This window comes from Coregonus clupeaformis, unplaced genomic scaffold, assembly GCF_020615455.1.
Source record: "Coregonus clupeaformis isolate EN_2021a unplaced genomic scaffold, ASM2061545v1 scaf2412, whole genome shotgun sequence".
Lineage (NCBI taxonomy): Eukaryota > Metazoa > Chordata > Actinopteri > Salmoniformes > Salmonidae > Coregonus > Coregonus clupeaformis.
Window position 1 is genome coordinate 709 of NW_025535866.1, and position 17,952 is coordinate 18,660.

The 17,952-nt window shown below is 42.8% G+C and overlaps 1 protein-coding gene across 3 annotated transcripts; it reads right to left on the bottom strand.

Moving 5' to 3' along the window:
- Positions 1 to 493: 493 nt before the first annotated feature.
- LOC123488631 (CMRF35-like molecule 3) lies at positions 494 to 17,141 on the bottom strand. 3 transcript variants are annotated; one of them, XR_006660214.1, is made up of 5 exons: positions 16,984 to 17,141; positions 16,627 to 16,734; positions 2,036 to 2,046; positions 1,548 to 1,853; positions 494 to 1,079 (listed from the first exon to the last, which is right to left on the bottom strand). XR_006660214.1 is itself a non-coding variant. In XM_045219498.1 (3 exons), the coding sequence occupies exons 1-3, from the start codon at positions 2,091 to 2,093 to the stop codon at positions 528 to 530; spliced, it is 537 nt and encodes a 178-aa protein (XP_045075433.1). In that variant the 5' UTR covers positions 2,094 to 2,363; the 3' UTR covers positions 494 to 527. The 3 variants fall into 3 exon arrangements, 2 of the variants coding, with proteins under 2 accessions (XP_045075433.1, XP_045075432.1); XM_045219498.1 differs by lacking the exons at positions 16,627 to 16,734; positions 16,984 to 17,141 and having other exon boundaries at positions 494 to 700; positions 2,036 to 2,363; XM_045219497.1 differs by lacking the exons at positions 16,627 to 16,734; positions 16,984 to 17,141 and having other exon boundaries at positions 2,036 to 2,363.
- Between the last annotated feature and the right edge of the window lie 811 nt (positions 17,142 to 17,952).

The window sequence follows — 17,952 nt, forward strand, 5'->3', positions numbered from 1 at the left end:
ACTGCTTAGCTTTGGAATCAAGCTGTGTTCAATTCAGCTAAACTATCATGTCAACACATTTAGACATTGATCAGTTTCCACACTAATTTGCATGAGATTACCTAAATAATGTTAAATAGTTGAAAGTAACTCCTCTAACTTCTCTTACACAAGCTGTATGTGAAAGTAAATTCAGAGTGAGGTTGGGTTTATGTAGGCTACATTGACATCTGATTTGCCCAACAACGAACACCATCATTTCAACATGAAGCTAGGTATGCTATCATTCGGCCTTGGTTGATTGTATCTTTGGAAGTTTAGAAACTTGAAGAAATGATATGATTACTATTGAAATTACGTTAATTTTATGTGTGCAACTCATTCAAAATGAGTGAGAATGACACCAACATTGCTGCTACTTCTCACAAGGCAACCACAGAGATGTTCTACCAAGAGGAAGTGCTAACAGTCTCTATATGCATTTAGGAGGATGTTTGGTTAGCTTTAACTGTTGTAGTGTATGATGAAATTGTAACGCTTCTTTGTGTTCATATTATCAGCCAATTGCCATAATATGTGGGATAATACAGCTGAATGAGTGATAATAACCTCTGGTGGACGTCCTCCATGTTCCCATCAGCTCCTTGACTTGTGTTGTCAATCTGAACAGGCTCAGCAGTTGGAGAGACAGAGGGTTGTTGATTGGTTGGAGCTTGGTTTGCTGTGATGTAAAACAACAATGGCATCAATGAAATTACTGGTATACCAGATAGTCAGGTTGTATAGCAACATCACATTCATAGTCAATATTCCAATTTCTCTCTGTGTTGCAGTTTGTTGACTGACAGTGATGTGAACAGGCATCCCTAGTTCTCCCACTCTACACCAATACCAGTCAGTGTTCTCCATCTTCAGTCCACTCATAGTCACTGTTAAGACTGTTCTGATACCCATTAATGGCACAGAATACCCACTTCTACAACCACCACCCATCCTGCACCACTTTATATCTCCAGAGTAACTAGAGTAACAACGGACAGTGACACTCCCTCCTTCTACTCCAGTCACTTCCTGTTGGTCCACATAGAGTTCTGCAGTACCTGAACACAGAGGTAAAAAACAAGAATTCAGAGAAGAAAAAAGTGTTTTTACAACAGGCTCCTTACAAATTCCTTAAAGCTGCAGTCTGTGATTGGTACATCCATTGTTAGTCTTTTGAATTCATAATAATTATATATAGCCATTGATTATTAAAGAATTTAAGTTGCCTCACGAGTTTAGTTCAACTGTTACCCCATCATGACCCCAAATAGAATCTTGTTTTACTCAGTGGTTTGTAAATAATGTAATTGTAAACATGGTCAGTTCTTGCACCTACGTATACAGTATAGCTCTGTCTATGAATTTCAGACTGGTTACACATTTATCATTTCATTTGTTGTAAAACAATATTTATAAATGGGTCATTATTTTGTATTTGACATTGCAGGTTTACAGGACAATCCATAGGACATTGCTGAGCACTATTCATTATACTTTACTAGATACAAACAGTGAAGGGATCTTACCTGGAGTGACAGATAGGTAGAACCATTGTATCCTGATATCTGGTCCTCCATTGATCTCCACAACACACCTGTAATTCTCAGAGTCCCGTGACTTCAGGTTAGTCATGGTCATAGTGAAGATTCTCTTGTTGATGTCATCAGAGATTGAGGCCTTACCACTGATCTTAGGATGGTCAGTGCGTACCACATAAGAACATCCATGCCAAAGTAATCCTTTACACCAGTATTTCACATGGTTGATGTGATTCAGATCATAGCTACATGGGATGGTGATGGAGCCTCCTGTCTGCACAGACACATACCTCACTGTGAACACATCAACACAAAACACATTTAGGTTGGAATTCAACAGAATCTGCACTCCAGAAAAAAAATCCCATTGCTTATACACTATAAAACATCTTGTTAATGATTGAGACTTATTAAACAGTGTTTGCAGTGAATTGACCCAATTGACTTCAGCCTTTATAGAAACATGTTACACATACCTGCTGAGACTCTGTAGAGGATGAGGAAGAGGAGGAGGAGGGAGAGATGAAGAGCCATGTTTATTGTTTCAGTCTGCCTGGTATATTATATGGTACCTGAGTACAAATGTGTGTCAAGTACCAAGGTACCAGCCAGAATGACTCTACTTCCTAATGTTAATAGACTTCACTGTCTGTAACTCTCTTCCTGCTTCTGTTTGTGTGTACATGGCCCCCTCAGTGGTAGATAGCAACTATTGCATCATATGGACTAGTTTAACCCCAAAATCAAAGTCACTACAAAGTACTGCATATGCTAGAAATGTATAGATTTGAGGGGTCATGTGCTACAGAGATGTAGTGATGGGGACTAGACCAAGACCTCCACAGACTCTCACTTTAAACCAAGTTCATGGTTCAGGGTCCTCCGAACCACAACCCAGTCTGATGTGATTTTACGTTCAACAAGAACGCTCTCTGTCTCTTTCCCCATTCGATACAGGAAATGTACAGCTCATAACCACATATGTCCTCTAAGCAAAAGTGTGAAAGTTAGCTCAGAATGCTGCAAGTTTCAGCTAAACTCATTCTATAATGTCATGTTAAATACTGAGCTATACATTCTGTTGTTGGCTCCAACACAGCAAACTACTTCAGATACATCAGAATGTCGCTCTCAAAATCACAGAGCACAGAGCTCACACCATGTTGTGCAAATGATCTTGAGAAGAATAAAATGTCTTTATAAATATACATGACATTTAAAAAAATTGCTTTCATACTATTTTCACACGTATGTGGTAACATTTCACAACTCTTAGTACAAAACTCAAAACAGATCATCAAAAAGGCCGTTTTTTCAAATCTTTAAGCACATTTTCAATTGACTAATAAGTACAACACACAAAATCACACCAACATTTTCACCAAACATAATCAGTGTTTCATCTAGAAATACCTTTCATATAAAGTAAATGCCTTTCACAATGTAATAATCACAATACTTTTCAAATGATTTTCTTATCATTTGTTTAAATACATTTGACCATCACTTAATCCAACAGTGCGTAATGGTTAATCACTTAACCATTTGGTAAAACTATAGATTTTGATCTGGTTTGCCTGCTACATATGGATTTTGAGAACTACAGAAATAAAATATGTGTTTATTTACATTTACATTTACGTAATTTAGCAGACGCTCTTATCCAGAGCGACTTACAAATTGGTGCATTCACCCTATAGCCAGTGGTATAACCACTTTACAATATGTTTTTTTTTTTTTTTTTTTGGGGGGTGTAAGGGGGTAGAAGGATTACTTTATCCTATCCCAGGTATTCCTTAAAGAGGTGGGGTTTCAAGTGTCTCCGGAAGGTGGTGAGTGACTCCGCTGTCCTGGCGTCGTGAGGGAGCTTGTTCCACCAATGGGGGTGCCAGAGCAGCGAAACAGTTTTGACTGGGCTGAGTGGGAACTGTGCTTCCGCAGAGGTAGGGGGGCCAGCAGGCCAGAGGTGGATGAACGCAATGCCCTCGTTTGGGTGTAGGGACTGATCAGAGCCTGAAGGTACGGAGGTGCTGTTCCCCTCACAGCTCCGTGAGGCAAGCACCATGGTCTTGTAGCAGATGCAAGCTTCAACTGGAAGCCAGTGGAGTGTACGGAGGAGCGGGGTGACGTGAGAGAACTTGGGAAGGTTGAACACCAGACGGGCTGCGGCATTCTGGATGAGTTGTAGGGGTTTAATGGCACAGGCAGGGAGCCCAGCCAACAGCGAGTTGCAGTAATCCAGATGGGAGATGACAAGTGCCTGGATTAGGACCTGTGCCGCTTCCTGTGTAAGGCAGGGTCGTACTCAGAATGTTGTAGAGCATGAACCTGCAGGATCGGGTCACCGCCTTGATGTTAGCGGAGAACGACAGGGTGTTGTCCAGGGTCACGCCAAGGCTCTTCGCACTCTGGGAGGAGGACACAACGGAGATGTCATCCGTGATGGCGAGATCATGGAACGGGCAGTCCTTCCCCGGGAGGAAGAGCAGCTCTGTCTTGCCGAGGTTGAGCTTGAGGTGGTGATCCGTCATCCACACTGATATGTCTGCCAGACATGCAGAGATGCGATTCGCCACCTGGTTATCAGAAGGGGGAAAGGAGAAGATTAGTTGTGTGTCGTCTGCGTAGCAATGATAGGAGAGGCCATGTGAGGACATGACAGAGCCAAGTGACTTGGTGTATAGCGAGAATAGGAGAGGGCCTAGAACTGAGCCCTGGGGGACACCAGTGGTGAGAGCACATGGTGCGGAGACAGATTCTCGCCACACCACTTGGTAGGAGCGAGCGGTCAGGTAGGACGCAATCCAAGAGTGAGCCGCGCCGGAGATGCCCAGCTCGGAGAGGGTGGAGAGGAGGATCTAATGGTTCACAGTATCAAAGGCAGCAGACAGGTCTAGAAGGACAAGAGCAGAGGAGAGAGAGTTAGCTTTAGCAGTGCGGAGAGCCTCCGTGACACAGTGAAGAGCAGTCTCAGTTGAATGACCAGTCTTGAAACCTGACTGGTTTGGATCAAGAAGGTAATTCTGAGCGAGATAGCAAGAGAGTTGGCTAAAGACGGCACGCTCAAGAGTTTTGGAGAGAAAAGAAAGAAGGGATACTGGTCTGTAGTTGTTGACATCAGAGGGATCGAGTGTTGGTTTTTTGAGAAAGGGTGCAACTCTCGCTATCTTGAAGACGGAAGGGACATAGCCAGCGGTCAAGGATGAGTTGATGAGCGAGGTGAGGTAAGGGAGTAGGTCACCGGAGATGGTCTGTAGAAGAGAGGAGGGGATAGGGTCAAGCGGGCAGGTTGTTGGGTGGCCGGCCGTCACAAGTCGCAAGATTTCATCTGGAAAGAGAGGGGAGAAAGAAGTCAAAGCATAGGGTAGGGCAGTGTGAGCAGGACCAGCAGTGTCATTTGACTTAACAAACGAGGATCGGATGTCGTCAACCTTCTTTTCAAAATGGTTGACGAAGTCATCCACAGAGAGGGAGGAGAAGGTGGCTGGGGGCGGCAGGTAGCTTAGTGGTTAGTAGCGTTGTGCCAGTAACCGAAAGGTCGCTGGTTCTAATCCCCGAGCCGACTAGGTGATCTGTCGATGTGCCCTTGAGCAAGGCACTTAACCCTAATTGCTCCTGTAAGTCACTCTGGATAAGAGCGTCTGCTAAATGACAAAAATGTAAATGTAATGTAAATGTGGCAAAGATCTTCCTAGTGTTTGAGGCAGATGCTTGGAATTTAGAGTGGTAGAAAGTGGCTTTAGCAGCAGAAACAGATGAAGAAAATGTAGAGAGGAGGGAGTGAAAAGATGCCAGGTCCGCAGGGAGTCTAGGTTTCCTCCATTTCCGCTTGGCTGCCCGGAGCCCTGTTCTGTGAGCTCGCAATGAGTCGTCAAGCCACGGAGCAGGAGGGGAGGACCGAGCCGGCCGGGAGGATAGGGGACATAGTGAGTCAAAGGATGCAGAAAGGGAGGAGAGGAGGGTTGAGGAGGCAGAATCAGGAGATTGGAGGGAGAAGGATTGAGCAGAGGGAAATGATAGGATGGAAGAGGAGAGAGTAGCGGGAGAGAGAGAGCGAAGGTTGCGACGGCGCATTACCATCTGAGTAGGGGCAGAGTGAGTAGTGTTGGAGGAGAGTGAGAGAGAAAAGGATACAAAGTAGTGGTCGGAGACATGGAGGGAGTTGCAGGAGATTAGTAGAAGAACAGCATCTAGTAAAGATGAGGTCAAGCGTATGCCTCCTTGTGAGTAGGGGGACGGTGAGAGGGTGAGGTCAAAAGAGGAGAGGAGTGGAAAGAAGGAGGCAGAGAGAAATGAGTCAAAGGTAGACGTAGGGAGGTTGAAGTCGCCCAGAACTGTGAGGGGTGAGCCATTCTCAGGAAAGGAAATTATCAAGGTGTCAAGCTCATTTATGAACTCTCCACGGGAACCTGGAGGGCGATAAATGACAAGGATGTTAAGCTTGAATGGGCTAGTGACTGTGACAGCATGGAATTCAAATGAGGAGATAGACAGATGGGTCAGTGGAAAAAGAGAGAATGTCCACTTGGGAGAGATGAGGATTCCTGTGCCACCACCCCGCTGACCAGATGCTCTCGGGGTATGCGAGAACACATGGTCAGACGAGGAGTGAGCAGTAGGAGTAGCAGTGTTTTCAGTGGTAATCCATGTTTCTGTCAGCGCCAAGAAGTCGAGGGACTGGAGGGTAGCATAGGCTGAGGAACTCTGCCTTGTTGGCAGCAGAACGGCATTTCCAGAGGCTGCCGGAGACCTGGAACTCCACGTGGGTCGTGCGTGCAGGGACCACCAGGTTAGAGCGGCAGCAGCCACGTGGTGTGAGGCGTTTGTATAGCCTGTGCGGAGAGGAGAGAACAGGGATAGACAGAGGGATAGTTGACAGGCTACAGAACATGGCTACAATAATGCAAAGGAGATCGGAATGAAATGAACTAAACATCTGGGAAAGCAAGAGAGCGGGGCCTCCCTCACTTACGTTTCACTGAAACACCCAAATATAACTCTCCCAACTTCCACCTCAGAAACTATAATTGTGTAATGAATACTCGGACAGAGTGGTAAGATCCAATCGCAGAATTGCGATGCTTTATTAGAGTACAGACAAGGGAATAGCTTAATCGTGGTCTGGCGAGCTGTGGTCAAAACCGGGCAAGGCAGAGACAGGCAGAGGTACCAAGGGAGCGGGCGTAGTCGTAGTCGAGGGCACGGGCACAGGTTCAGAGTACGGTAATCACTGGGACAGACAAGCAGAGGATTAAGCAATTCGGGGAGTCAAACAACGAAGCACAGGTCTGGTACACTGGTAAACAAAACAAACTATCTCTCTCTCTCTCTCTGAACAAAACGCTTAGCAAGTCACAAAGGAACAATACCTCGCACCGACTGAACTTCTGAGCACACCTTATATCCTACACTAATTACTGACAGGTGTGCTCAGAACTCAGGTGAACTAGATCGAGTCTGATGACTCCCCCTCTCTGTAGATCGGGGAAGTGTCAGACTCTGTCTAGACCCAGCCAACCCCCGATCCCTTACAAATTGTTGTAAACTACAGCGGTTCAATGTTTTCTAGGAATAGACTAACTTAGTTTATTCAGCTAGCTAACTTGGTACAGTATTCTTCTGTGAAAACCGTCCAGGGCACCTAGTCATATGACGCCACAGCCAACTAGCATGCCGGACTCCAACAACATGATTTACCACCAATAGTCGGCCACAACAAACCACAAGTGTGTCAACACGCCAAGCAGATCATTCGTGTCCGTGTTTAACATTATGGGCTAGTCCGGACAGCTTGAGCGAGTCCGTCGTCAACTTATTCAGCCAGTTAGTTAGCTAGAATAGTTAGCATACTAGCTAGCAATTGCTTTCTGCCAGCGAAGAAACCCGTCCTCCCACGGCACGAACACACAGAGAGAGCCAAGCTAACGTTAACTAGTCACCCATGTCCCGAATTCCCTTGAACGACTCTGACTACCAGTATGTAAAAACAAAACAAAAATGTAGGTTATAACTTACCCCTAGCAGCTACTGTTAGCTAGCCAAGTGCAAAGCTAGCCACTGAATTGACTCAGCCAGTTCGCGTCTGTTCGCTAGGTCGTTCCAGCTATTGTTTAGTAGCTATCCAGGTAGCAACAAGCTAGCTACATTTCGAGCACAGTAGCTACTTACTACCTATCGTTAACGCTAACGAGGTTAGAAAAACAGCTGAATGGTAGGCATTATTGTATATTTATATAGTATAAACATTTAAATGACATGTATGATACATGATAACCATACATAATGACTATTCATTATTAATAATTGATTTCACATAGTGGTAACCACTATTGGTCACCATATAAAAGGGGGGGTGTGAACACTTGCAATTTCTTTCAATATGGAGCAGGATAGACAGCAAGGGAGAGCAAGAAATCAAAGAGCTCGTGAACAAGGGGCCATCAGAGAGGTGGGCATGGGCCCCATCAAAGAGGTCAAAGAGGTGAGCATGGGCCCCATCATAGAGGTCAAAGAGGTGGGCATGGGCCCCATCAAAGAGGTCAAAGAGGTGAGCATGGGCCCTGTCAAAGAGGTCAAAGAGGTGGACATCAGAGAGAGGGAGGCAGACGGCAGAGAACTGTTCTGTCTAATGAAGTCTGGGCCATCGTTGCTGACCATGTGGTAAACAGAGGCCTTACCATGGCAGAGGCTGCCTGATTAGTTCACCCAAATCTGAAAAGATCAACTGTCAATTTGATCATGTGAACATTTCGCCAAGAGAACCAGTAAGTCTACAGGATATGCACTATGCTTTACAATTACATTTATGTGTTGTTGTTGGAAGTGCGCCTTGGTCAGTTTAGCTCCTCAATCTGCCGCCATAGGCAGCCGCCTAATCCTGCCTAATGGATTCATCACTGCAGTGACATCTAGGTTAATCTAGCAGCTCATCACGAGCACAATGTCAATATAGACCTCAGCAAGACCATATAGCTTCTAGCTGGTAGAGAAAAGGGGTGATCTGGTACAGTTACGTTGGTTTGCCAGGTTACACTTTATTTGATAGACCACATTTCTTTTTGCTCTTTGGGAGTCATTCAATCAAGCACTACAACTTATTGTTATGTTTGTACGTTATCATTGTTCACATGGTTTCTGAACAACTATCAGGACCGTAAAACAACTATCAGGACCGTACAACAACTATCAGGACTCTAAAACAACTATCAGGACCGTAAAACAACTATCAGGACCGTAAAACAACTATCAGGACCGTAAAACAACTATCAGGACTGCAAAACAACTATCAGGACTGTAAAACAACTATCAGGACCGTAAAAACAACTATCAGGACTGTAAAACAACTATCAGGACCGCAAAACAACTATCAGGACTGTAAAACAACTATCAGGACTGTAAAACAACTATCAGGACCGTAAAACAACTATCAGGACCATAAACAACTATCAGGACTGTAAAATAGGGTTGCTGTTTTCCATCCTATGAGCACAGAGAGAGATAGAGAGAGAGAGGAGGAATGACTATAATATTCACAGCCAACATCTGTAATAAATGCTATTTTTATAAACAGCTTATTGCTATTAAATTGCTATAACTAATTCCTTTTTCCAAGACAAGTTTTGACCACACACACACTCTTGCCACAAATGCACTCACACACACAGACTCACTCAAGACAAGATAATTAAACGCACACACCAAATCTTTACTCTGCTGAAACATTCGGAACAAAGGCCCTGAGCTACAGTGTGTAGATCTCCTAGACCCAATCACAGAGGACGACGCCTCGAGCAGCATGGACCAACCAGAAGACCAGATCTGCCAGACTCAACCTACTTTACAAACAGTATAAAACATATGTGAACTGTTTTTTGGCGCTTTTTCTGGAGGTTCCCTATGAGCTGAAAGAACGAGACCGTGCACGTTTTGTACCAGACATTTTTACTCTGAATAAACTGCCGCTTGTCATACAATTTACCACCTAGTCTGAATCGATCATTGACCGACTCTCCCTTCTCATATCCCGTTATTAACAGAAACTTGGTAGCAGTCGATGGTTGTCTAGATACACGGTCCAGAGTGGTTAATGTGGATGTGAGGGGGCGAGTTGGTAAAAGGACGATTCACGGAAAAGACTGGTGTAATTATTCGGAGGGAGGACAACAATTCAACTCAGCTCGGGAAACTGATCCTAAAGTCGACTATAAAAAAAAGGTAAGCAAAACCTGTTAAATCAAACTTTGCATATTGTCGAATAGTCTATCCAAATTTTGATCAGTATTACCGAGTGTGAGTATGAATTGTTGATAAAATTTATGCATAGATGACAAACTGAAAGGCAGTGTAGTAAACATGTCTGTGACTAATTAATAAGTCGAGAGTCGGCTAAGAGAGTTGGTCCACTATAGACGGACCAAGAGAGTTAGACCGGGAGGGACTTTGTGATAAAATGTATTAAACCGTCTGGGAGAGTTGGTTCACAGAGACGGACCAAGAGAGTCAGATCGGGGAATGTGTGATAATATGTATTAAGTTTAAACCGTCTGGGAGAGTTGGTTCACAGAGACGGACCAAGAGAGTCAGACCGGGGGGAACTGTGTGGCTAGGAGAGATAGAAATGTGTATTTCTTAATGACAAACGCTCCATGTACCAATAGGGTCGGATGTGTAAATGTCAACTGATTAATGTGTATTACTTAATGACAAACGCTCCATGTACCAATAGGGTCGGATGTGTAAATGTCAATTGTTTAATGGATATTGTTTAATGATGAACATTGCTAGTAAAAAAAATAAATAAAAAATAGGATTCCGATAGTCTTAAAGTGTATAATCCTCATCCAAAAGCTCGAATATTCGTTCGGTGAAGGATGTAGTTAAAGTGAACAGTGGTAAATGATAAAGTGGTAACCATTCTAAGTCCGGCTGAGACCGGTCCGACTGAGATCGGTAAGGAATAGGTTCAGAGTGTTTGAGAGATATGTAAATGCAAAATGTAAAATGTTGAAATGTTAACCTGAATGTTGTGTAAGATTGGCCGTTTCATGAGACTAACTAGTTGATAACTTTTAAGAGGACCACCGAGTCCTATTCGGCCTGTTATGCAGCCGCTGCGCTAAAAGCTGACTTGTACTTTTTTTCCCTCTTGTGGTGTTGGTATTTCCTTAGTTCCTAGAATTAAATTGATAATTATTTTGGGAGCGCTCGAGTTTGTTAATATATTGTTCCAAAAGGGCGATTCTGATACCTTTTGGGAAAATATATAATAACTCGAATAACTGAAAAACAATAATACCTTTTGCAAAATAATTCCTAATAATAAATTATTGAAAATTCTTTGTGTACGAGGGTGGGACATCAGAGATAAGTCTGAGTTGGCACCAAGAATACATTGCTGGCCTCGGCCAGTGACGGGCTAAGTACACTAAGATAGTCGGACCTTACCCGAAATTCTATATACATATATATATATATACTGAAATAGCCATGGCCGTCACTACTATCCCTGATAGGTTGTGAGTTTCCACAGTTAAAAGGTCCTATTTTAGATAGGTTGTGAGGTAGGTGTGTTTTGACGTATGAGTGGATAAGATTTGACCCATCATTAGGTGGGGGAGAATCACCGAAATTGACCAAAGGTACTAAATTCTCGGAGATGCCAGCTATCTCTGTAATTTCACATTTAAAACGTTCCATTTAAATGGTTGTGTGAAAGGTGCAGTTAACCTGAGACAAAAATCTCTAAGGGATCCAGTTGCTTCTGTGACTTCACATAATGAAGGTGCCTAAATAAGGCTGTGTGAAGGGTGGCAGTCGAACTGAGAATGTGTTCTAGGAGGCTTTGATAGCCTGAATACATTAAGCATTGTAATTCCAATTGGCTTTTTGTGTTGTGTGTTTGTATGTATTATAACGCGTTAATGGGTGATGGGAAGTTATAGTGAAACTTATGAAACTGAATACCAATCTGTAAAATTGTGAGAAAACTGACGGAACTTTCTGCAGCTCTCTCCAAACAGATTCACAAGGTCCAAGAGGGGGAGCTGACGGGAGATCCGGCACCACTGAAGGTAAAAGTGGGAGACTGGGTGAGGGTGAAAGTCCACAAAAGAAAGTGGCTGGAACCCAGGTGGACTGGACCGTACGAAGTGAAGGAGGTTACTTCACACTCAGTCCAGGTCAGAGGTAAATCAGGAGCACCCTGGCACCATCTAACACACTGCACACCAGCCCCACTCCTTCTAGATCACTGACAGAAGTCAGGGGCTGATTTGAGCAGCGAGAACCAATCCTGACAACAAAATGAAGAAACCCTTATAGAACAACAATCTCACTCAGGGAGAAGGATAACTTTTTTCCCCCTGGGAGAGATTGGGAGTGTCTTAATGTTTGTATGTATGTTTTCTGATAGGAATTGGACTCCTGCTGGGCACTCCTTATGAGGTGTTGTTGTGTGAAGCTATTTTGAATTACTTGTTAAATTGACTTGTAATATAGAAGAGGTGGCTAAGGGATTTTTAACAGTACCAACCATGGGGGGCAAATCCTCACAAGAGGTCCCAGAATTTACTGGGGACGAGAAATGCTTGATGTAATTAAAATGGAATCCAGGGATAGCTTCAAATCTCCATTATATAACCAGGTGGAGGGAGAGGTATGGTTTTGAGGGACGTCTGGACGCAGATAAACTCGAATCCATGCTTAAAACAGATACATAAGGTGTGTAAAGGAGAAATAAGAGAGAGAGAGAGAGAGAGTAAGAGGGGGCCAGTACCCACTGATAGCCTTACCTAATCTATTGGGGGGGAATCTCTCTGAGTCAGACAGGAGAGAGGAGAGAGAGAGAGAAGTCCATCCCCCAGCTTTTAGTGTGAGAAAGAGGAAGATAAGGCGTGACTACTCCTTGAGGGAGAAATAGTAGACTCTAGTGAGGGGAAGACAAAGGAACCCTTTGATCCAAAAATTGTGAGGTGTTTGAATTGGCTACTATTGATTTAGCACTTCAACAGGAACAGAGAAACCTAATTTGGCATTGACAGTAATGGGTATGAAAATTGATTGGATGATGGGGTTTTATGTTGAATTAGAGACAGTGAGACTATTAGTCAATACCTAGGAGAGAAGAGAGGTTACGGTAGCAAAGACAGACAAGAAGGAAATAGTAATAGTGGAGACAGGAGTGAGTGGAAGTGTTACAATTGTGACAAAACGGGACATTTTGCTAGAGAATGTGAGGAACCGTGTAGTTACTGCAAGGAAAGGGCACCAGTTAAGAAACTGTAGGCAGAAGGGGAAGAGAGAAATCAGGAGTCATCATGACCTGGCTGTTTGGTTGTTGGTTTTAATTGGGGTTTTCAAATAAAGAACAACACACCTAGTATGATGTTTATAAAGGGTTGTTGTTTCAATTTTGGAGGGTTTTCAGCAGGTCAAGGGTGATAGGTCTTAGAGGAGCACACAGTGAATTTTACGGAGTTTTTTAGCTTTTGGCTGAGTTTGGGGTATATATGATTTCTTATGAGAATGAATGTCATGAGGACTTAATGAACACTTGGGATAACTAACATTTATGAAATATTTAGAATAATGGTAATGTTTAGTATACTATGGGATTAAACAGTTCGTTAAATGATTTAAATTGCCTCTGAACTCTGTTTTAACATTCTGGTGTTAATTAATCATCCACACTAGTAAATTCTAAAGGCATGAGACGGGACTTTAAGATAGTTTATTTTACTAAGTTGAGGGTAATTTGTAATACTGTGCAAATTGTGAAAAAGATTATAGTTTGGTAATACTATATTTGATTTGAACCATAAGATAACAGAAGAGAGAGTGGAGGAATGGCAATTGGATAATGAATTACCAATATTACCAAAGTGATTGTTTAGGTAGGTGGTAATATTGACACATGGCCAAATCATGTGTCAAAAAGGGGGATGGATGGATTAAATATTAAATATATACGAAGGAGAGGACAAAATACTTTAAAAAAAAAAAAAAACAAGAAAAACATGTATGATAGTTTATTAACCACACCTGTATGTCAGAGGTTTTGTGCCCCACAGGTGAACTAAAGGAGAAGGTGACCCACTCTATCACACCAGGAGACTGGGTGTGGAACCAGTCCCTAAAAGAAGAAAAACTGGAAGCAGGCCTGTTGGGAAGGGCCCTATCAAGTCCTATTAGATCAATCTGGGTGCATGTCACACACTGTAAAAAGGTAAACCCAGTTACACCTGATGAACAAACACAGAGTTAGGAGAAAGATCCGATCACCATTAGGGCTCGGGGGTTGGCTCCTTAACGAAGATTCCCTTACCCTGTCTGATCATCCCTGTGTGAGTTTGGTAGAAGGTGAAGTAATGGGTTGGCGTCTGACATGTTCTCAGGGCAAGGGTGGGGATTCACAGGTCTCCTGGACGGTAGGGTAGCTGTCTGATTGTGGGGGCCATATTCCCTAACACACTCAAACCCTTCTGATCAGCCCGAAAGTAGTAGTTAACCTAAAACAAGTTGATAAAATGATACCTGAGCATAGTCTATGAAGGCATAGGAGACAGCTAGACGTAGGGAAAGGGGAAGATTTGGGACTTTAGGGGAGGACATCACTATATGTGTGTCGCCGTGTACATCCTGGGACTATGTAGTTGCTCATATCGAGAGCGTGGGGGATATGTAAATCTCCATACACAGTTTGGGGACAGGTGTAGTGTTGTGAGGGTAGGGAATTACCAGAAATGGCAGTGCGACCCATAGAAGGGTAGGTACTGTCTGAAAGTCTGAAGTACGCAAAAACAGGTTTATCCCCATGCAAACCACCTGGGAATGTGGTGAAAGAGTCTTGTAGTAACTTGAACTATCAGTATCCCCCGATAACAAACTCATTCCGACCTAGGTTGCCTATGTTTGAAGTCTCAGGGGATTCTAATCGTTTTTCTAGGACTAGTAAGATAGGATACATAGTAGGGCATCTTAGCACTGCTCCTACACAGAGAATATCACAACTGAAAGAGAACATGACTAATCTCTCCTCTTTGTTGCAGACAGAGGATTGTAGGACCCAAAACCAGGCCTGTGCTGACATCTGATGGTTGTGTGATGATAACTGATTGTGAACTCAACTATATATGTAAACAATCAAACGTGTCAGAGACTGGTGAGTTGTCAAATAGAAAGTAGGACCTCCTCCCGGGATCCTTTGATGAAAGGATCCTTTGATGGGATAGGAGTAACTCGAGAGGTTCCAGAAAAATTCAAAGCTAGGAATCAGATCGCAGTTGAGTTTGAATCAAGTATTTTTTGTTGGTCAAAAATTAATAAAAACTTAGATTGGATAAATTATATTTAATATAACCAGCAAAATATTTATAACCCACACTCGTGATGCAATAAAGGGATTAGCTGAGCAGACAGCGGCAACTAGCTTAATGGCATGGCAGAATAGAATAGCTTTAGATATGCTTTTGGCTGAGCAGGACGGGGTTTGTGTTCTGTTTGGATATATGTGCTGTATTTTCATCTCCAACAATATAGCACCGGACGGGCCCGTGACAAAAAGCGCTTGAGTGACCATCACCACGCTGGCGAACGAACTGGTTAAGAACTCTGGTATAGATAGCTCCATAAACGGTTGGTTTGATAACATATTTGGTAAATGGAAAACTATTGTTGTGACAATTCTGGGTGAAGTTATGGCTTCTATGGGTATACTTGTTCTTTGTGGATGTTGCCTTGTATCCGCTTTTGGGAACTAATGATTTGGAACTGGACGATTTTGAAAGTGACTATCCTCCCTTATATAATATTAAAGGTGGATGGGCCTGTCATGATTACAAACCTGAACAACGACAATTGGAGGTTAGCAATTTCGAAGACCAACTCTGATTGTTGTGTTCACTCACTAGAGGGGGACTAACATTGTTTAATTAACTGCCCATATAATTAGTATGCTAGAGGGGGAATGGTTAAACATTTTTACAAATTGCATTATGCGTTATCATGTGTTGTTTTTCTTTTCTACATTATTGTTTTTCTTTTAAGACTGATTCAACTATGCTTCATGTACCATAAATAATGGATCACGTCTGGGAGACGTGAAGAGGGGGACTCAAAACTTTCTCTCTGAGAAAGTTTCCCTTTCTTTTACTTAGTATATGACACGTCTTAAGAGACGTGTAGAGGGGGATTTGTAATAAATGCTATTTTTATAAACAGCTTATTGCTATTAAATTGCTATAACTAATTCCTTTTTCCAAGACAAGTTTTGACCACACACACACTCTTGCCACAAATGCACTCACACACACAGACTCACTCAAGACAAGATAATTAAACGCACACACCAAATCTTTACTCTGCTGAAACATTCGGAACAAAGGCCCTGAGCTACAGTGTGTAGATCTCCTAGACCCAATCACAGAGGACGACGCCCGAGCAGCATGGACCAACCAGAAGACCAGATCTGCCAGACTCAACCTACTTTACAAACAGTATAAAACATATGTGAACTGTTTTTTGGCGCTTTTTCTGGAGGTTCCCTATGAGCTGAAAGAACGAGACCGTGCACGTTTTGTACCAGACATTTTTACTCTGAATAAACTGCCGCTTGTCATACAATTTACCACCTAGTCTGAATCGATCATTGACCGACTCTCCCTTCTCATATCCCGTTATTAACACATCCTGTGCCCCAGATCCCTAAAATAGTCCTAATCAGTCATTTCAATGTGTCACACACACACACCTCTACATATGGATAGTCTGAAGAAGCAGCCATGAGACAGAGAGAGGAGTGCCTACTTATTTCCAAGAAATAAGAGGAATAGCAACGCTCTGTACCTGACAGCTGTGGGGTGAACTTATTTTCACTATAAATCGACTATTATTCTCATTCAGTCTAATGGCCTCATTGAGGTCATTAAAGTTTTCTGAATCTGAGCATACACCTAGCTGAACGTCATTCAAGCCCTTTAAACAACATTTGGCAACAATATCACCCGGACACTGTCCCTGACACTCAAGTTACGAAAAGGCAGTATTTTGAACGAACAGCTAGCTGTCTTACCTCCTGCATGGACCGTGTGTCACATTTTCCGATGTTGAAGCGCGCCCCCGTCATCTGTCAACGCGCAGTCCCGCGGTTCTGACAGCGAGCGCTCTGGAAGCCAGCAGCCTAAAGTCCGATAGGAAATAGGCTAAACATTTGACCACTAAATAGTACTCGTTTCAACGATAAGCATATGCAGCATAAACTATTCTATTTGTATTAGGCGTACACAGCTATAACCTAGGAGGCCACTGTATATAACACAGGAAGAGCACATCAGCATCAGTCGCAACAAAATAACCAACCTAAAACAGTAGGCTACAGGGTTATTGCTCGATTCATGGCAACCTTGCTGTAGTAGGCTAGGCTACTTACCGTCAACTGTTCCAGCTGTTAAAATCTGGGGCACAAAGTAACATCCACATAAACCAATGTTCTTCTCCACAAGACTGCATAAATTACAATAATTAAAGATATGTTGTGGTCCTCTAGTATATCGACGCAAAATATATTTGGGCTAGTTCTGAACAGCTGGCTTTGGAATGGTCTAGCCATGGGGAAACAAGGAACCATTTTTCTTTATTTCCCATGAATACACACATTGGTTGTTATTATAAATAACATATATTACATGAATGGCCTAAAATTAACATAGTCATCTTCAAGATTCCATTAGGCTAGGATATATTTCCTCTAAATGAAATAATGTGTAACTTTCTGATAAATAAATCCCCTCAGAACCCAAATGGTTCAGTCCGAGATCAGCTGTGAAAATGCAGGATTTGTCCCAAAGGAACCATAGAGAAAGTAAGGAAGGAAATTAAAGGAGAACACCAGTCATGTACTTTTTGTAGGCAGATATGTCTGATTATGTTATAATTACTGAGAACTACCTGCTACACACAGTGCATGGATTTTACTACACCTAAATCAGCTTTTCCTGTGGGGCCAGCCCCCCTTGGGAAGAACGAGGGGTTGACAGGATGGTGCGGAGAGGTAGCCTACGGTGTGGCACGTTTTAGTGGCTAGAGACAATAATGCTTATGAGTTCTATTTTAAATTGGTCGACTCACTGTGCGGTGCTGGGGACCTCGTGTTAATCATTCACTCATCTTTAAATAATGTGCATGTTTTCGTAGGCAGAGACGGTATAGAAAGGATAGAATTCCTCCAATATCTCTGGTACTAGGGATCCTAGTAGCCTAAATAGCCTATTGACTTGGACTACCCTGCTTAAGGCCATACACATTTAATTACATGTTTAACACATTTCATTTCTTGAAAAGTGAGGTGAGCGAGAAAAGGAATAAAATGTTTGTTAAATTTCTATTGCAAATGCAACCT

Bases quoted from the DNA above. Each gene is read 5' to 3' on its own strand.
- LOC123488631 (XM_045219497.1), bottom strand. From the start codon at position 2,093: ATGGCTCTTCATCTCTCCCTCCTCCTCCTCTTCCTCATCCTCTACAGA. The intron at 1,854-2,035 runs GTATGTGTAACA...ATGTGTTCACAG, and splicing joins CCTCTACAGAGTCTCAGCAG to TGAGGTATGTGTCTGTGCAG. The intron at 1,080-1,547 runs GTAAGATCCCTT...CTCTGTGTTCAG, and splicing joins CTACCTATCTGTCACTCCAG to GTACTGCAGAACTCTATGTG.